Consider the following 20,215-nt stretch of genomic DNA (forward strand, 5'->3'; position numbering starts at 1 on the left):
GTGCTGAGCCTGGGTGTGGAGAGCTGCTAGAGCCAAAGGAGGTCTGGAAGGGCTAAAGCCAGGCACCACAGCACTGCCACCACCCCATTTTCCTTGGGGAACCCATTTTAACCCCTTTGCATCTCATTCCACTCAGAGGGGGCTCAGTGAACACCCAGCCTTTGTGTGGCAAGTTACTGGCACTGTGGTGGCCCCCAGGGTTGTGAAGCTGAGAGCCACAGCACTGCCACCATTCCAGAACCTCGGAGGAGCTGATTTAAGTCCTGAGGGGAATTGATTTTAGCCCTTGGGGATCCCATTCCCCGCAGAGTGGGCTTAGCGAGCACCACAGCGTGTGTGTGGGAGATGACAGCGCTGAGGTGTCCCTGTGAAGGCTCCAGATGGACACTGCAGTGCCACCACCATGCCATTCCCCTCCAGGGGCTCATTTAACCCCTCTAGGGTCCCATTCCCTCATGGGATGCTCAGTGAGCACCACAGCCAGTGAGTGGAGAGCTACTGGCACTGAGGTGTCCCCTGGAGAGCTCCATCCAGGCACCACAGTGCCATCATCCCATTCCCCTTAGAGGGGCTTGTTTAACCCCTTGAGGGTCCCATCCCTTCACAGGGGTCACAGTGAATGCCACAGCTCATCTGTAGGAGCTGCCAGCACTGAAGCTACCCTTGGGGAACCCCGTTTTTAGTCATGGGGTGTCCCATCCCCTCAGAGGGGGCTCAGCGAGTGCCACAACCTGTGTGTGGAGAGATGCTGGTGCTGAGGTGTCCCTGGGGAGCTTCAGATGGGCACTGCCACCAACATATTGCCCTCATGGGGGGGCTCATTTGAGAACCCTTTGGGGGTCTCATCCATCAGAAGGGGCACAGTGAGTGCCACAGCTGCCATGGAATGCTGCTGGCACTAAGGGTCCTCAGAAGGACTCCAGCCAGGCAGTGCCACCATTGCATTCCCTTTAGAAGGACTGATTTAAGCCCTTGGAGGTCCCATCCCCTCATGAGGGGCTCAGTGAGCATCACAGCCTGTGTGTTAGAGAAACCAGACAGTTTGGCTCCTGAAACAGACAAAGGGTCCCTACAAGCCTGAGTTTCTGATCTTTGGGGGGAAAATGACGTGTTTAGAGGAGGAATATGTGGTAGGCAGTTTGGGAAGGCTGCACCTTCTGAGTACCTCAGCTGATGGGGGAAAGGAAAGAGGGCAACATGCAGCCGGGAGTTTAGGCTAAAAGGAGGCTGTGCCCTCTGAAACCGAGAGAGAAAGAAAACCCCATGCATGTATGCCCCAGTGGACAATCTCTCCCTTTATTTGAATAAAGTTGTAGGACTGTTCTGTCTCTTTTATGGATACTGGCTTTTCAGAATGTGATTCTCTGCACACCCTCACAAGGGCACCCGGTGAACACCCAGCCTCTGTGTGGTGAGTGGCCCCAGGGGTGCTGAAACAAAAGTCAGAACCGCTACCATCCCAGACCCCTCAGAGGGGCTGATTTAAGTCCTGAACTCCTGTCACTGGCGCCTGGGGTCCCGCTCCCCTCAGAGGAACACGGAGTGTTGCCAGTGCTGAGATGTCCCCAGGGGGCTCCAGCTGGGCAGTGCCACCACCATCCCACTCCCTTTAGAGGAGCTGATTTAACCCCTCAGGAGTCCCATTCCCTTGTGGAGTGTTCAGTGAGCACCACAGCCTACGAGTGGAGAGCTTCTGGTACTGAGGTGTCCCCGAGGGGCTACAGCTGGGCACCACAGTGCCACCACCACCCCATTCCACTCAGAGGGGCTGATTTAACTGCTCAGGGTTTCCATCCTCTCTGAGGAGGCTGAGTGAGTACCACAGCCCATGTGTGAAGAAATGATGACACTGAGCCTGCCTTTGGGGCCCTCAATTTAACGCCTAGGGAATCCCATTCCCCTCACGGCGGGGGCACGGCGAGTGTCACATCCTGCAGGTGGCAGCTGCCAGCGCTGAGGTGTCCCTGGGAGGGTGGCTGAAGCCGGACAGCACAGTGCCGAGCTCAGAAGGGCTGACTGAATGCCTCGCGTGACGCCACGTTAACCCGCGGGTGTCCGCTTCCCTCACGGCGCCCGGGCCAAGGCGGCTCCACGGCGCTGTGGCGGGAACCGCCTGATGGCGGCGGGGCAGCCGCCACGCGGCCAGCGCGTGCTGCGCGCATGCGCCACAGCCCAGCCCCTCAGCGGCACCCCCGCCCCTCCCTCCACGCCCTCACCCCCCGCCCCCGCCTCCGGCCCGGCCCGGCCCGGCCCATAAAAGCCGCGGGCCGGGCGAGGGGCTGCGCCGCTCCCGGTGTCCTCGCTATTCTTTTGGCTCGTCTGTGCTGCGTTCCGGGACTGCCCGCCCGTAGTGCTGCCCATGGCCTTCCCGCCGGTAAGTGCGAGCACGTGCCGCCTCGTGAGGCCGCCCCGCCACGTGGTTCCACGCGGTGGAGCTGCCGGGGGCGGCGTTCCCGCCCGTTCCACCTGCCTGAGGAGGGCACCGGGACACCGAGCCCTCAGGGCGGCCCTGCGTGGAATTGCCCCGCTTCCCGTCGGAGCGCTGCTATGGGATCCCCGTTCCCTTTGGATTGGCCTCGAGGGGGCCCTGCCGCTGAGGTACCCCGGGGGAGCAGGGGGTCTGATGGAGCTCAGGGAACACAACTGACCCTGCCTTCAGGGAAACGCCGGAGGAAACCGCTGCCTAGCCTAGCAACCTGTCCTTCCACCCTTCCCGGGGCCTTAGGGGGATGAAGTTGAGCTCAGGTGTGCGTGGTGGGGCATATTTTGGCTAGAGTGGGCACTTGTACTCATGCAGGTGGTATTTTTGCCCACTTCTAAGCTGCCTTTTTTTTTTTTTTTAAGTGTGAAAGGTGACCAAAGGTGCTGTTTTATTTGTAAACCGTATGCTGAAATCTCCATGTAGTGTCTGGCTGGGGTGAGGGGAGACACAGGAGACTCAGTTCATAACTGAGTATGGAGAAAGGTGATTCTTCTGAGTGAGACAAGTCTGCTGAAAAACAAGTTGGTTTTTTTTTTTACCCTTTGCTGCTCCCCAGCTGAAGCCAATTAACGCTCATTACTGGTGCCTGTGTTACGGGCTAACAAGGTGTGCTGGCACCTGGAGTGCTGGTGAGGGACTTGGGGTACAGCTGTGTGCAGGGTGGGACCTGGGCTCCGGGAAGAGCTCCAGGACCCCGTTACTTTGCTGCAGTTTGTCTCAACTGGAACAGTCTCCCTAAACCAATTAAAACCTTATTCCGCTTTGACAGTCTGCAACAGGCAGCTGTGGGTATTGCTTATGTATGAAGTTGCTGGTGAGTGATGCCTTCAGAAAATAAAAAAAAAATAGCTGCCCTGATGGTGAAATGCCTTTTAAAATAAGGGATTTTGGCAAAACTGGAGTTGTTCTGAAGTCAGTGCTCCCCTGTGAATTAAGACCAGTCTTAATTCAAACCAGGTGTGTTTAGGGTGTCTCTACTCACCAAAGCCCAGGACAGCTGCTTGTCGTTAGCCTTGCTGCTGGTGGGAGAGCTGGTGCAGCCTTGCCTAACACTTTTTGGGATGAGCTGAGGGTGGGAGTGTGTGCCTGGTGGAAACAGTTACACCAATGTCGTGTTTTGCAGGGGTGTAGCTGACTTCAATTTGGGAAGCAAAACGTACCAACAAAAAAGGATTTTCTGAGCTCCCTTTTATTGAAGTGTGGAGCCATCTCAGCTTGATTATGTTGATGTGGGCACCATTTTAACAGCGTCTTAAATTTTGCCTTGGGATTGCAGGCCCTCTTGGCTGTAGCTACAGCTCCAAGAACCCCTCTGGGCATCAGCATGGTGCTGCCTGGGTGAGATTTCCATGGAAGATGTAAAAAGCAAAGGCTGGATTGTAGCTGAGGTGGATGAGCCTTGCCTGCTGCCCAGCATCCCCAGGAGCTAATGCACATCTTGGCCATACTGGCAGCCGAGCTGTGTTTAATGACTTCCCTAAGGATTAGGCTATCCTAATCCTGTGCTAGTGCTGTTGTGATGCTGCAGGTTCTGCCTAGCCCTGGGATTTCATTATCTCTAGGTTTCCTGCAGGTGAGTGAGCCTCGGAGGTTCCTCGTTCCCCCTTGCCTTGGACAGCTTTGGGGTGTTTGCTGCACAGGTGTGTGTTGTAGCACGGACTGAGTGCTGCTGCTGGTGCCTGCAGTGGGCCCTCCTGCAGGTGACCTCTGCAGGCTGTGGAGGCTGCTTGGGGCTGGTGGGGTGGGAGCTCCAGGGACCTGCCAGCTTCCTGATGCACAGCAGGAAAACAAGAGCTCTCTGCCATGGTGGTAAGGCTTGCTGGTGCTCTGTTACTCTGAGGGAGGGCAGCTCCTCCCTGTTTCTTGGCACTCCTTTTCTCAATGCCATGTGTTTGTTTGGGTTGCAAGAGGGGTCTGGAGCCTTTCAGTACCCTCCTTGAAGCCTCAGTGTTCTGGGGATGAATTTTCCTGCTTGGAAAACTTAGTTGAGTCAGGATGTGGAGGACTGTCCTCCTGCCTGAGCTTCCTCTTGCTGTGTGTCTGTGTACAATGCTGCTTGGGTCTGTGTTTCTGACTTCCAGTGACTTAACCTACAATCTCACAATCGTTTGCTCTGTGGCACTATGGGCCTGCTGCAGAGAACTGAATTGTCCTTCTCCTTTGGTTCTTAGCCAGGGGCTTCTGTGGAAACTTTCAGCTCTCTAAGAGACTGGGTGTCTTAGCAGGTGTAAGAAGTGGTGTTTGACTCCTGGTGGCTTTTAAAGCACCTGTCAGCTGGATCAGTTTCTCCATTGACTCGTTTATCCCCTGATAAAACTGTGTCTGTGCCTCTGGATTGGGATTGTGAGGTATAGCAGGATGGAATGGCTGAGAATGGCTGTTGGGTCACTGGTTACACCCCGGGGTGTCTCATATATGGTGCCAGGAGAACCCACCACTGGAAGCAGAGGGGAGCTGTAGTTTGTAGCTGCAGTGTGGAGGCTGCTAGGGAAGCCTGGAGAGGCACTGTGTTGAATTTGCCAAATCCTTCCAGGTGGGGCAGGGACAGCAAATCCTACCTGGGCTCTGGAGTTGCTCGTCTTGGCTGGGGATGATAGAGCAGCGCCGGCTCTGGGGATGCAGCCTCAGGCGAGGTTTTTCCCTGGGATTTGGTGTTGACTCCGAGACAGAAGCACTTGGCTGGATTCTCCAGTTTGCAAACTCTTCCACCATCCTCTCCAGGCTCTTGGGGGTGGTTTGGGCTCTGAGGGCTCTGGAGACCTGCAGAGCTCTTCTCAAAGGAGTATTTTATTTTCGGGTTGAGGAAGGGGAGAGTGTGCTAGGAGCCCCTTCCTACAAGGGGTTGCAGCGTGCTGCAAGGTCCCCCCTACCCTGTGTCCAGGATGACTGCAGTATCCCAAGGATATCCTTGACAGTCTAGGGTTAAAATCTCTCTAGCAGAAGGGATTTTTGTGGAAAGGCTTGTCTGTGTTCTCGCTGGTTTCTGTGCCTGTTTGGAGCAGGACTGGTGCTGCCAGTCGTGGAAGCTAAATGAGAAGGAGCGGGTGGGGCGTTCGGCTGGCTGCTCCGGGTTATTTTGTCTCGCTAGTGCAGACTCCTAGGCAAAAGCTTTGCCTCCCGCTGGAAGTGGTTCTCTTACAGGAACGGCAGTAGAATGCGGAGTTTCATCCTTATGCCAAGGCAGCCTGATGCGGCACTCCGTTTTATTAAAGATGACTGGCAATACTTTTGTAATTTGAGCTTCTGTACTCCAGCTGCTCTTTATAAAGATGACTTAAAGCGCGCTCTGCCTCTTCTCTCAGCCTTCAGCTCGCTTTTAGCCTTACCTGTTTCACTCTTGTAAATGTTCCCTTGTTTGGCGGTGGGCTCTGATGTGTGCTCTCTGTTCGTGTATTTACATACAATTACATGGGTGAGGGGATGGGTGTTAATGTCTTTGAAAAGGCTCTTAATGTCTCTACCAACTTGAAGCCGCAGGTTTGTTAGAGAAACCAGACAGTTTGGCTCCTGAAACAGACAAACTCAGTCTGAGTTTCTGATATTTGGGGGCAAAATGACGTGTTTAAAGGGGGAATATGTGGTAGGCGGTTCGGGAAGGCTGCACCTTCCGAGTCCCTCAGCTGATGGGGGAAGGAAGGGGGCAACATGCGGCCAGGAGTTTCGGCTGAAAGGAGGCTATGCCCTCCGAAACCGAGAGAGAGAGAGAACCCGTGAGGGAGAAAACCTCACGGGCGTGTGCCCCAGTGGACAATCTCTCCCTTTATTCGAATAAAGTTGCAGGACTCCTCTGTCTCCTTTATGGGCACTGACTTTTCATAGCGTGATTTCCTGCACAGCTCTGAGCGTTTCAATAGCCAAAGACCCCAGCCCTCAGCGCTGAAGAAATGCTAATAGTCCTAAACGGGCTGGAGTTCTCCCGGAATTGTTCAGGTCCCTCCTGAAGGCACGGTGCGAGCTGTCCGTGCTGTGGCTTATTCCTGCTGCTTCCAGGACTGGGTTTCCTGTGCTTTTTGCCCATGTGGTGGGTAGCTGGAGAAAAGGCTCACATCGTCGGCGTCTAATGACGAGGTGGGGGGTGGAATGTAAGTGCCAGGCGTGGGCTGGGCTAATATTGCCGTCTCCATGTGAAGTTCAGTTTAGACCAGCCTCCTTGAACGATCCGCAAGGGGTCATTTGAAAGTAAAACCAGCTCGGTGCTTCAGGCTTGTTTGCGTGTGAAGCAGAACGGGAGGTAAGTGAGGCCTGAGACTTGCAGAAGCACATCCGAGCGGTGCCTGTATTGTCTTCTTGACAAGTACAAACGGCCCAATTTGGAGCTTCGGTGTGTGTTGCAGGAGCAGGGGCTCGTTTGCCAGACTTGATGCTCTTCGGTTCTTTGGGTTTAACTTGATTTAATGGTCAGTATTCTGCTTTGGAGTCCGGGACTGGTGGGGTTGTGCCCCTCCTGCTCCTCTCTTTAAAGCAGGTCTTAGTTGCCGGCGGTACCGATAGCTCAGCATGCTGGGGAGCAGAGTTCTGCAGTGGCTTTTGGGTGGCGGGTAGACCTGTCCTCGGCCTCAAAACGCTGCTGGCGATGAAGCTTAGCGGCTTGTACATTGTCAGAGGCTCGAATGTGGTGCAGCTGGTCCCGAAGGAGCCTGGGTGTCAGTGGCTTGTGAGCAGAGCTGGGAAAGCAGCTGCTCTTCCTGGCTCTCTGGACCGGCACCAGGGTGCGGGAAGGGTTTGGTGTTTCTCAGGCAGAAGCTTTACAAGCTTTTTTTAGGATGCTGCTGGTGTCCACGCTGGGTTGTGCTAAAGCAGAGATGGTTTGGGGTAACTCCCTTTGTGGCCAGGTGCTGCTGCCTGAAGGGAAGATAAGGATTTGATCTTCTGCCTTTCCTCAGGATTTGGGGCTGTTTAGCTGGGAAGCAGTGTTGTTTGGGGTTTTTTTTCTGCAAACCTGAAGCGATTGCTGCTGACTTGGATCATTCTGAGATACTGTTCAGAACTCTATGGTGGGTAGTGAGGTGAGCCTTGTGCTCCTCTGCCGTGCATAAGAGGAACTGCTGTGGTTCCTTGTGGTGTCTGCCTGGACTGTGAGCATCTGAGCGTCCCACTTGTCCCTTGGTGTCAGGAGACTGATTTTGGGGTAGAAGGTGTGTACCCTCATTAATCAGATCTCTGCTGGTGTTGTGATGGGCTGGAGAAAGACAGCCAGGAGTGGTGTTCACAGCCCAGCTGGTTTGCTGTGGCTGTCAGCCTGGAGTCCATCCCTCGTCCCTGTGTGTGATGGGCAGTCTGCTCCAGTGTGCTGTGCTGACAAATTACTGACCCGGTTGCTTAACTGCTTCTTTAATGCCATGAATTGGGTTTGAGTGTTGCTAAGACCTAAGCTAATGTGAATATTGGAGGCAGTCCAGGCTTTCCACAATGTGTTGAAAGCTGAGTACTTGCCTATTTGACAAACATACTGGTTCTTTTTTACCAGAAAGAAGATCCTGTGAGGAGCATAAAAGACTGCTGGGATAGCCCGAATGCCCCTGCACTTTCCACTTGCAGCAATGCAGATATTTTCCGCCGAATAAATGCCATGTTGGACAACTCTCTGGATTTCAGTGGAGTCTGCACCACGCCTGTCACAAAAGGCAAATGTGACACCCTGCCAGGTGATGGAGGGGGGCTGCTGGGGTGGGGAGGCATTGGTGGGACCTGGTGAACAGGTGGTGGTGGTGGTGATCCTCAGTGGTGTGGGTGTTGGCATGCTTGGTACCAGGGGGTCTTTGCTTGTGTGCCTGAAATGAGTACCCTGTGAATTCCCTGGCAGGGTGGAGATGCCTGGGAAGGCTTGCTTGCCTCCCTGTGGTGCTGTGGGTTATTGTGGACAGGATGTGAGTGCTCCCTGCCTGACCTGCCAGCTGCTGGTGGGAGTACCTCCAGCAGACTCCTTTAGTCTGCCTCTCCTGGAGGCAGGATTCATCTGCTCCCAAGGTTAGCGAGGCTGAGTTGCTGCATACATTGAAATTGCAAAAGAGTTTTGAAAAACCACATTTGCTACAGGTCAGCTAACATGCATGTAAGAGCACAGGTGGGTGCAGACTTCCCTGCAAAGCAAGCTTGGTGTGATGAAATGAGTGCTGCAAGCGTCTGTTTCCTCCAGGCTGAGGGGAGTGGGCATGTTCTGCTGCCTCAAGACAGAAGTTCTGTGCCAGAGCAGTGTGTTTGGTCTGGTCTTATTTTTATCCAAGTGAAGGACGTGCCTTTGTCCCTTTGCAGCAGCCCAGGTCTGCCAGTAAATGTACCTGTGCCTGATATCCCTTTTGCCAGCACACCTCTGAGCAGCAGTGCTTGTGCCAGGATTTGGGCACTTGAAAGGGATTGCTCTTGCCTCTCCAGCCTCTGAATTACAGGGTCAATAAACACTTCAGCCATTATTGGAAACAAACTGACCCCTCAGGACAGGTCCCAAAACAAAGTGGGAAGTAAAGAGCTGAGCCTCCCCAGCTGATGACCTTGCAGGGTTCCCTGGGCAGAGCCGGTTTCTCTGCAGTCACCTGGAGACAGGGCTGCCTTGGCCTGGTGGGTAATCTGAGTTTAATCAAATGGGTGTGGAAAAAAAGCTCTAAATAAGTGTCTGCACACCGTGTGGGTCTGTTTGATGCCTGTACAGTGCAACTTTGTTCTGGGCAAACAAAATGACTGCTACCAGATGACTTCCAGTGCAGCTTAATCTCCTGGGTATTTGAGGACTTAGCAGTGTGGACCTGGGGCTGATCTGGCCATGTGATCCCATGCTGGCGCTGCAGAAATACCAGGGGAAGTGAATTGTATGCTTGGAGGCCTGGATCCATGGCCAGCATTGCCTGAAACCTGCCTGGTAAAGTGACATTGGAGGCTGTGCTGGCTACTCCTGAGCAATGGTGTAGTGAATATTAACCCATTCAGGTTAGTGGTGCATTGTGCTGAGCTGGTTTGTTGGTTTTTTTTTTGGTCCCCTGGCACAGTAGTAGCCAGTGCTGTATCTGTTCTGGATGCACTGGAAGCATAAAGGAGAAATAAATGTAATGCTTTCTTTTATCTCCTTGCATTGGGTTAATGAAAGAGTTGTTTCTGGCTTCCTTGTTGAAATCTTTGCTATAGCCCTTCCTACTCCATTTGGAATGGGAATATTTCATAGACTCTTAGAACATGTTCATGGTGTTTCCTGGTTAAGTTTCAGCTTGCCAAAGTTAACCTGATTTATAAAGGAGGTGTCTCTGCCTGCTAGAGCAGATTGATTATGTGAAGGTGTTGGGTTAGTTCTGGGTTTGTGTCTGGGCTTAAGAGCTGGCACACCAATTTTCACTTGCAGTGCTGTATTTGACTTTGAAAACTCTTCCCTGAGAGATGGGGGTGTTTGCCTGGCACTGAAGTAGGAGTTTTTACTGACCTGCTGCTTGCAAATCTCTGCATGTTCTGTCATCTACTCTGGTTTTTCCTAGGGATGTCTGGAGCAGAGGGTCTTGCTGGTGATGCCTTGTCTGGAAACTCTTGAGTTTCCCAGTGGTGTTAAACTGCTTGTTTCAGGTGATAAGTCCTGTGGAAGACCTCTCATAGGGCAAGTACGCTGGCACTGGGGTGTAAAAAAGAGGGCCTTCCTCTAGCAAATGCTGTTTTTGCTGCAAGGAAGCCAAAGTTGTGCTTTGGGGACACCCTAAGCAGCTTTTTTTTTCCTGCTTTGGCAGCTGAAGACCAGTCTGAGCAGTGAGTGCTGGGGAGCAGGGTGGGAGCCTTGCTCAGCAGTAGTTGCCCACACAGGAGGGCTTTAGCTTGTGTCAAATCCCTTGTATAGTGACACAAATGCTTACAGTGTTGTGAGGAAAGAATTCCTCCATTCTCAAAGGATGCTGGGCCCTGCTGAGCTGGGCTGGAGGAGGGCTGCCTGGGGACAATAGAAATGTGAAGGTATTGATAAGAGAACAACCTGGACCAGCAGTTATCAGCTCTAAATTCGTGGATGAGTCAGCATCTGCCAAAGCATCGGCAGCTCAGAGTTATTGGTCTCCTTGCAGTCCAGCCTTGTTTCCTTAATGTTGGAGCTGGGTCCTCTGGGTAGGTAAGGAGGGCCTGAATGCAGCAGCTCTGCAAGCTTTGTCCTGTCTTTGGAGCTGGAAAGTGCAGGAGCTGCTCCTAATGTTTCATAGGTTGCTAAAGAGAGTCTTCTCCATGAAAAAGCTGGCAGTGTCAGCAAAGATGTGAATCCTGGGGCATCTGTGTTCTATAAATGGGGGAGTTACTTTGGCACCTGGAACCTGGCTTGGGTTGTGCAGAAATTCACACCTGATGGCTGTAAGGCTGAGCAGCTGATCGCTAAAATGCAGAATATAGTGCAGGAGTCTGGGCAGGTGGTTAAGCCTGGAATGGGTTGTTGGAGCTGCTTGCCTTGCCCTTGAGTCACTTCTGGGTAGGTGATCAATGGAGCAGAGACCTTCATCTCATGTAGTGTTTTGTCTTTGCTCCAAGTCAAGTCACTTCTGAAGGATTCCTGAGTCTGGGGGGTTTTTACTTGTGCAGGAGCAACTGTTAGACTAGATTATCATGAAATTCCTTGCTTGGGCAGGCTTATGAATCTGGAGATCCACCATGAATGTAGTAGCTATAACAGGTGAAAAGACTGTCTTTTTACAACTTAAACTCTTTAAATGACAGAGCTTGGGGAAGAGACCTTATTCCAGCAGTAAACACTTGGACTTTAATCTATTCATGGTCCCTTGAGCTTTTCAGTTGTCATCTTCAGGTCAAACTAAATTTATCCCGGCTTGGACTTGTGTTGAAGAAGCCCCTTTGAGCACTAAGAGGATTACACGTGGTGGAGAAGAGATGGCAGAAGTTCGTGACCTTTCACTAATGCTATTGGGGAAGCACGTGTGGAGACACTTTACTGGGCTGCCAGCAAGGCCGTGCTGGGATCAGTTCAGCAGCAGCAGCCTGAGCAATGTGAGAGGACAGGCTGATTCAGCACTCCTGCATGCACACAGGCAGGGTTATCCCCTTCTGGGCAGAGATGGCACTGCTGCTGCAGGTTCAGCTTCTGGGGCTGCTGCTGCAGGTTCAGCTTGTCACACCTACAGCTGGATGTCTGTGAAGGTCAGTTTGCAGCTGGTGATAGTCCTTGGTGAGCTTGGTTCCTTGTCAGAGCCAGCTGTGTTGGGATGTCCGGGCTGACCACCCCCCTGAGGTTTGTGGGTAACTATTCCAGGAGCTCTCCAAGCAGCAGGTTTGGGGTGCAGTGGTGTGGGGAGAGCTGGTATTGTAGAACCTGTCTGGTGGTTTCAGGGACAGGGTCATGGTGCTTCCCAGCTGCTGCATGTCTGCCTCGGTCCTCTCTGGGGAAAGGCAGCCCCTCCTCAGTGCAGGCATTAACCTCTGGCTTTTTGTGTGGTGCTGGAGATGGGAGAGGCAGTGTGGCCTTGACTGAGGCAGGAGTCAGCATCTCCTGATGGTGCTGCTGGAGCAGCTGCCTGTCCTTGAGCAGCTGCTGCACAAGGAATGTGATTTTAAAGCTGTTGCATATGTTTATCACCTCTCTGAATAAGAAAGTAGGCAAGGACAATTCCTTAACTTGGCTGCTGGTTCGTTTTAAAGCTTGCTGCCAGGCTTTAGAGCTGGGCCTTGCTGGGTGCTGCTACATACACCAGCTTTTGAAACTGTAGGCACAACTTGCAGCTTTAGTAGAGCTGGGAGTAAAGCTCCCACGGTAGCTTTTGTATACCTGTGACTGGTTTCAGCTGAAGGCAGTGCTTTGTTTTAAAAGGAACTTTGAAGAAATGTAGGTACCCCAAATGTCCCAGCAACATTGATCTCTCATTCATTAAGCTCTGCTCATTTAACAGCAACAGAGCAGCCATTATTTTGCTCTAACTTGACAATCCATTGTGTGAAGAAACGGGAGATGCTTAAATGACTTCTTCGGATAGGAGAGGCTTCAGGTGCCAAGTTTGGTGTTTTAAGGCTGTTAGTTGTGGCCCATCAGGCTTTAATGACTCTGTGGCTGCTTTATTTAAGGAAAACTGAAGGACAAATGTAAACCCAGACTAGCTGATGACTAAATCGGCTTCCTGTTTGCTCTTAACTGCAGTCAATTAATGACCTATCACTTGTTTAGCCGTCCAAAAAGTGTCTCTGATACTGTAATGTAAATTCCTCTGCTCTTCCTCTGCAGCCCCAAGGAAACATTCCAGACAGCACTGGATGCAGCTGACCTGATACACATGGTCTTGAATCAGGGAATAAAATGCTCTAGGATGCAGGGACCCCAAAGGTAGCTCTGCTTACCTGGGGGTACTGAGGCAGAGTAAGACTCTGAACAGGAGATCACCTGAAGCTGGCAGAACCATTCTGCCTGCCCCAAAGAAACGCTGGATGCCACATACACATCCAGAATAGGGAGATTCCACACCTGTGCCCCAGAAAAAGAGCACACTTACTTCCCTTGGTCTTGTTGGCCTTTGAGGTGTCACACGGCCAGGTTTGTGCCTACACAATCATGATGCTTCTCTCTACTGAAAAGTGCCTCTAGTAACTGGGTTTTGTATCAGAAATGCAGATAGAAGCAGGTCAGTGTTCTGCAGAGCAGGGACTTGGCCTAGAGCTGTTGTATTCTGCCGTGGTCACAGACTGGTGGTGTTCCTGAAGATCCAGCAGTTATGTGATTTGTTCTGAGCTCTGTCACTCAGGTTTTTGGTGCTGTAATTCTGTGACAGTCTCTGTTACTCTTGGAAGAGGGAGGCAGAGCAGCAAGACTGTTGCAGTGTCTCTTCCTTGGTTTCTGAAGTAGCTGCTTGCCAGCTGCTCAAGTGTTTGTGGCTATGGAATAAGGCAGACTCCTTCATCTGGCTGTGAAACAGGTCACACAGCACCAAGTGTATCCACTTCAGGACCTTTTCAGATTACAGGGGAGATGCTTAGTTGTGTTTCAGAAAAACCTCTTGTAACTAGTAGGTTTATGGTGAACAAGTGCTTTTCTAAGTCCCCAATGATCTCCACTGCACTTTGGGAATACAACTGACTCATCTGACAGCTTTCACTTGGGTATTTGTCTTGTGTGCAGAAGGAACTTGAGAGGCTTAATTTTCAGGGATGCAATTCCCAGCCTTTACAGCTGGAGGTGCAGAGAAGTGTGAAAGGCAAAGCAATGCTGCTGCTGGCTGCTGCCTTCCTGTTTGTCTTCTGAAGACTTCTCCCTCTGCCTCTGGCTTCTCCAGGTTTGGTTTGGAAGTTCAGCCTTGGTCAGAGAAGAGAGCTTACAGCTGAGCTGGGCTTATCATTCTGCTGCCCTCAATGCTTAGGGCACATTCAAGGAGGGGTTTCATGTGTATTCAGGCTCTGGTGGAAACCAGTGTGTGGGAGCAAAGGGAGAGCTGTCCTGGCTGTGGAGGTAGTAGGAATGGGATCTGACTTGGTTCATGTTTGCTGAACCATTCTGAGAAGACCCAGAGGAAGAAAAACCCTGTTTGCTGGATTCTTAGCTGGCCTTCCCAGATCTGGAAGGCTCAAATATCTGAACCCCTTTGTGGTAGGTTGAAGGACCACCTTTCCAGGCTGATGGCACAGAGATGCTGCTGCTATGGGCTGGGAACTGAATCATGCTCCCTGCTCCTCCTGCTCCCTTAACCCACAACCTGCCTGTGGATCACAGCTTCTGCTGCCAGGCCCTGTGGATCCTTCCCACGCAGGCTTAGGCTGTAATTTCCTAAATATTTTCTTGTTTGAAGTGCCTGGTTGGTGCAGCCATGCTGCATACCAGATCAGGGGAGAGAACCAGGCTTAAAACTAACTCCCTGTGGCTTGGTTTTACCCAGATGAGCTCCCCAACCCAGCTTCCTGTGTGGAAACTCACCTGCCTCAAGTGATGTGAGTGGGGAGGGTGGGCTGGGGTGGGGACAGGGGCTGGGCCTGTGGGAGCTGTCTTTGCCTGCAGGTAGGAGCTGAGCTCTGGAGATCCTCATCTTCTAGAGCCTTTGGAATGTCTTAAATCCAGGGCTCACAGTTAAAGTGTGGAAAATGCAGTTTTCCATGTGGGCAGTGGTGTGGAACGCTGTCTGGCCTGTGCTGTGCTGTGGCCTGGCTACAGGGATCTCCTGGGCAGGCCAGGAGGGAGTCACCCAGGAGAGAGACACTTGCTCCAAGGCCAGTGAGGGAGTGTTTTGTTAAGGACTTTGTTCTCATAATGCTGTTGAAATCAAACCCAACAGGCTTGGGAGGCAGGAGCTCAGTCTCTCCCAGACGCTCGGGCACGAGCCCAGCACAGCGCCGCTCCCTCTGCCAGGATGGTTGGCTTCCAGTGGCAACTCCAGGGAAAAATCCAGGTTGGAAGGGCTTGTGCTGGTGGTTGGTGCTTGGAAAAATCTGCAGTAAAGCATTTGGGTTGGGCTGTGTCAGACTGCAAAGTGAAGTTATTTAGTATTTGGTAGGCATTTAGTTATGAATAACTTGAGGTTATGACTCTTAAACTGAATTTTTGTCAGAAATTTAATTCTTCCTGCTCTAGTATTGGATTCGTTTTTTCTGCCTACAACAATTGTTTTGTAACAAATCTCCAGACTCCTGACTTTTAAAAATAACTAGTCCAGAAATCCGTGTAAGTTCTCTTTGTTTTTTTAGTTGATGTTTTGCCTGGATGACCTGTATCTGTCTTTCAGCCTGGCTGGGAGTATTAAAGGGGAAGCAGCTTGGGCTGGTTGTTGGCTTCCGATGGGAAAAGGTCTGATTAAAAACTGCTGGTTATCTGAGTGGATTTTGCTTTGTGCTTCCACAGTTAGAGCTGAAACTGGATTGCAGGGAGTTTGTTTTTAATGTGGATTGAAGTAATCAGAGGGAATCATGGATCTTTTACTTGAATCTGATTTGGTTTGATTAAATGAAACAGTCTATTTCCTGAAAAATGCAGCTAGTTAGGGAAAGCTTGGCTGGATACTGCAGAGTGAGTGCTTCCTGTCACAGATAAATTTGTTCCCTATTTTTCTTATTTTTTCAGTTGTGGGTTTCATCCAAGCTGTTGGGATTCAGGTTTTGCTGTGTGTTAGTACTCTGTGTCCATGCTTTCCAGAAGATGAAGCTTGGTGGGAATTATCTTTTTGAGACCTAGCAAGATCCCTGGTACCCAAAGGGAAGGGAGTCTCCTGCTGCCAGGGATCTGTGCACAGCACTTGTGCCTTTTCATAAAGGCAGGAATGTTACATATTCATATGGACAAGTTATGGTTGCTGTGGGAACTGAGTTGGCTGAGCACTGTGTCTTGATCCTCTCCTCCCTATGTTAGATGTCCAAAACAAGCCATCAAAAAACTATCTGGGAAGAATTGATGCAGTGCAATACCATGCTGGAGATGGTGTGATGCTGTTACAGGTGCTTGGTAGTAATGTGACTGAATTGGCACTACAGCTTGTACTAGTACTACTAGGAGTAGGAAACACCCTGGTGGATTCTATCCTGGTGGAGTGCTGTGGAGGAGGCTGCAGCTGGGAGGAGGGAAGGTGACATGTTGCCAGCAGGTGATGGTTTTAAATGCTCTGATCCTGCCTGTGGTGCCTCAGTCCCCTCCCTGGGGTCTGGGTGTGCTGGTGCTCCCAAACTACCATGGTGTGGAGCAAGGGTCCTGCCTCTGGCAGCAGTGGCCTGTGTCACAGGTAGGCTACCCAGCTGCCACCAGCCTTTGCCTGGGCATCCGAGTGGCATGGGACATGGAAAAGGAGGCCAGGAACGCTGCCGGGATGGCTGGGACTGCACGTGAGGGATAATGTGACAGACTGGAGCGACTGCAGCGCCTGCGGAAGAGCTGGGAGCGGTGTGTGGAGTGAGGTGTACATCTGATGGCACAGTGGGAGGCTGTGGGGGCAGGGGGAGGAGGAGGAGACAGCTGCTGCTGCTTGGGAGTTGGCTTATAAATGCCCTCTGACTCAGATTTCGGGTAGCACAGCTGAGCATCTTGTGGTTTCACCAGCCCCCAGATCCCTGCGTTAAACTGGAATTCTCAGACTATGAACCTGCTGCGTTTCCTTAGGCTGTTGGCACGGGCTTAAACCAAGGCGAGAATCTGCATCTCCAGTACTGTAGGCTTGTGAACACCCTGCAAGGGAGGGGAGGGATGGGAAAGGGGGGACCAGGCGGGCGAAAGGTAAACAGGCCATGAAAAACTCCTGATGTGAAATGGGTCTGCTTGGTCCTCTTCCTCCTGTACCAGTGGGATGTGCCCGCTTGGGCTGGAGCAGGGATGATGGGCTGCTCTCCGGGTAGTGGGGGTTGAAGGTTATCCTTGTTACTGAGGGGTAAACAATGCCGAGTCAGTGAGGCACAGTGGCCAGGCTCAACCAAACAGATTATGCCAGCAGAATTGCGAAGCTTTGCATCGGCTCTGAATCGGAGCCAGCAGTTGGAAGCTGGCCAGGACTAAAGTGTTTTTGGGTTTTGTGGGTGGAGGGAGGCGGGGACAGGAGAGCTGGGTAGCACTAAAACTAACTGTGCTCTGTCGCTGCTGCTCTCGTCGTTGCTGGGGGGATTGCTGCCTCCAGCCTGGTGTCTGCTGTGCCGACGAGCCCTGCTTTGTGCTGCCTGCCTCCCCTGATTTACTGGAACTGCTCCTCTTTCCTTCTGCTACCGTCTTGTCTGTCAGGGGAAATCTTCTCCTTTCTTCTTACCTTTATTTTGTAAGAGCTGATGCAGTTCTCTTGCATGGCAGAGTGACGTCACTGTCAGCACAGTAAGCATCAGCAGCCTGGTCACATGCTGACCCAGTCAGTAATGCAGACGGGATAGGAAGGTGGAGGGGCCGAGGGGGGTGGGGGGCTGGATTCTGGACATATGGTAGCCCTCCCTTTTGGGGTGCAACTGCTGGTTGCAGGAGCTGTGGCTTCAGAGCGACACGAGACCTGGCTTGGGGCTTAATGCTTTGGAAAACTCCTGCTTTAAAAAGAAAAAAGCAGCCCTGAACTCTCAAGCTTCTGTTTGTTCTCCATCCGAGCAGACATCCAGGACTCTGAAGAAGCAGTGGCAAGCAGGATGCTCTTCCCTACGTCCACGCAAGAGTCTTCCCGTGGCCTCCCAGACACCAACGATCTGTGCCTTGGCCTGCAGTCTCTCAACCTGACAGGGTGGGACAGACCCTGGAGCACCCAGGACTCTGACACTGCAGCACAAACCAGCACACAGTCCGGTGAGTCTGCTGACACATGCAGCAACAGTTGTTGGATTGTGTGTGTGTTTTTGGCTGGTTTCGAGCTAACGTGGAGCGATGTGCTTGTGTAACAGGGCGCTGGCGGCGGCTAATGGGGGCTTCTCAAGCCGTGCTGCTTGTGTAATGTGACAGCTGAGTTGGGGAGGCTGTGGCTGCCTGTGCCACAGCCCCCTCTGCTCTGCTGTCAGCTCACTGCAGATGAGAAGTGCCCGGGGTTGTTTTGCTCAGAGCTGTAACGCTGCTGGAGGAATAACCTCACCAGGAGAGGAGAAATCCTCTTGCTGTGTTTGGAAGGAGTGGGTGGGGGGTGTGGTGTCAGGAGGCTGAACACGCTGGGTAGGAGTGAGGCTGAACTTCGCTCCAGCAGCCTGAGGAAATCCCTGGTGGCAGGGAGCTCTGCAGGTGGGGAGGGGTGTGCTTGCAGAGGGTCCCCCCGTGCCCGATTGCCAAAGTCCCGGCAGCCTCACTTGCCCAACTCTGCTGTGGGGTGTGGTACAGCCAGCACCCAACAACTTCAGCCAGGTTGGGGCTGGGTGGGAGACTTGGAGGGATCCTTCTCCACTCCCACACTCAACTAGAAATAGCGGGCTGTGCCTGGCAGTGGGCTGCAGGAGATGCAGTGGAATGGCTTCTTGTTTTAACTCTTCTGGTCCAGCGCAAACCTACGTGATGGGCAGGGTGTGGGCTTGCAGCCACGCGCTGCTGGCTGGTGTGCCCTTCCCCCTTGATCCTCTCCCGTCTGCTTTTGCAGCTGGGATCGGCTGGGGGATTCCAGGCATGCTGGGTGCCTCCCCTGGAGTGATGTGGGGTCCAGTTAACTGTTTGAGACACCGGCCTTCCCTGTAAAATCCCAGGAGGAAGGAGTGCTGCATGCACAAACTTAATGCATCCTGTCAGCCTGGTGTTGGAGCAGAGGGGTAAAACAGGGGAGAGTTCACTTGCTAGCCTTTGAGGCATGTAAAAACCAGTTTCACAAACAGTGTGTTCGTTTAAGTATCAGTCTGTGGAAAGATCTAGTGCTTTGGCAGAGTTTGTACAAGTACAGCCTGGTTGCTACAGAAACTCATCCCTTTATAGCAGCATGCTGCTGCTTTGTTAAAAGGGGAGTGCATCGCTGCGCAGACTTGGGTGACACGGAGGCCCCGGGCATGGAGCTGGTGCTGACAGGAGTACAGATAGCTTCTTGGGTGGGGGAGCTGGGCAGTGGGGCTTGCCTGTGTAGATGCTTGGAGGGGCAAGGGAGTGCTGTCCTGAGCATAGGAAGAGCTTCTGGGACACAGCCCTGAGTTGCTGCATGAGTTGTAAAAGAGTAAAAAAAAGTACTAGTGGGGTAGCAGAGTTTGAACAGCTCAATCTGCACAGCTCATTTGAGTTTCTGCATTTAATTTCCACAAGACTTGGCATGTGGGGCCTGGCATGGGCACTTGAGGTCTGCCTGCAGCCCAGCTGTGGTAGCTTTATTAAGCTTTGCTCTGCTCCAGTGAGCAAACCTCCACATGGTCCTGTGGGCTTCCCCTAATGAACCAGGGAATACCACACACTCCTGCCTGTACTTTCATTGCCAGCTGAGACCTCGAAGGAGGAAGGAGAAACAAGTTGTTAGTGTAGAGTGGGCCAGCCAGGTGCCTCAGAGCTCTGCTCTGATCCCCTTCTGGCTGTTGGCAGACTGGAGCCCTGCTGTTCCCTGTGTCACAGGGTCTTTAATGGGTGAAGAGCACACTTGGAGCAGGTGACATCCCCTGGAGTGACCCTGCTGCTCGCAGCCCTGGCGCTGGGCTCGGCGCACAGCGCGCTGCGGAACGGGGCTGTCACACACGGGGCAGCCGCTCGGTGCGGATGTCCCAGCTCCACCTGCTCCTCTGGAGCCATCTCCAGAGCTCTCTTGGCCAGCTTCCTGCCAGCCTGCCTTGGCAGAGGTGTGGATGTCTCCGCAGTGCTCCGGCAGGCAGGCGAGCAGTGCTGGCACGAGCCCGGGGCGGGCTCTGCGCCTCGGAGCTTGGGTGGTGGGGCTGGCATGGCCATGCTGCTGGTGGGAATTTACTGCTAAGGGGGTGGAAGGGCTGCAGGTTTCAGGAGAGAGATTGAGTTGGAGAGGATTTGAAGGTGCTCTGGTGACCTCTCTGCTCACAGAGGGTGTATCTGGTGTCAGGTGCCCCCACTAACTGCAGTGCTTTGTGCTGGAGCTCCTGCCTGCCGCAGAGGCCTGGATAGAGCTGTGGAAAGGATCCTGCCTCAAGTACAGTGCTGGGCTCTGATGTTCTGTGCCCACCGGGTGCTTGTGACAAGTGTGGTAACAGCTGGTGGAAGATGGCACCCAGTGCTGCCTGAAGAGGCCTATTTCTTCACTTCTGACTCCTGGTATTCCTATTAGTGCACAGAGAGGGAGTTGGTGGGGTGTAAGACCTGCCCAAGTGCAGCTGTACTGCTTGTACAGAGCAGCCTCTGGCCTTCAGTGGCTGTGCAGAGGGGCAAGTGCCCCGTGGCTGGCAGTGTTGTGATCCTGAGACAGTGTTCTCCTTCTCACTCCCACACTCCCTTTGCAGGCC

At 52.6% G+C, this 20,215-nt stretch overlaps 1 protein-coding gene across 6 annotated transcripts in view; it reads left to right on the forward strand.

Annotated features, from left to right (window-relative positions):
* The first annotated feature begins 8,012 nt into the window (after window positions 1-8,012).
* CPEB1 (cytoplasmic polyadenylation element binding protein 1) overlaps window positions 8,013-20,215 on the forward strand; it is a 32,511-nt gene continuing 20,308 nt past the window's right edge. For 2 of the 6 annotated variants that reach the window (XM_054642294.2, XM_077185748.1), the window contains exons 1-2: window positions 8,109-8,127; window positions 17,460-17,648. In XM_054642294.2, the coding sequence (XP_054498269.1) occupies window positions 17,495-17,648 (154 nt within the window). In that variant the 5' untranslated portion in view covers window positions 8,109-8,127; window positions 17,460-17,494. Of the gene's footprint in view, window positions 8,128-16,413; window positions 16,525-16,915; window positions 17,196-17,459; window positions 17,649-20,215 lie in introns of those variants that run through there. The other 4 variants (XM_077185752.1, XM_077185751.1, XM_077185749.1 and 1 more) reach the window with 4 other exon arrangements.

The sequence above is a fragment of the Agelaius phoeniceus genome, chromosome 13 (genome assembly GCF_051311805.1).
Source record: "Agelaius phoeniceus isolate bAgePho1 chromosome 13, bAgePho1.hap1, whole genome shotgun sequence".
NCBI lineage: Eukaryota > Metazoa > Chordata > Aves > Passeriformes > Icteridae > Agelaius > Agelaius phoeniceus.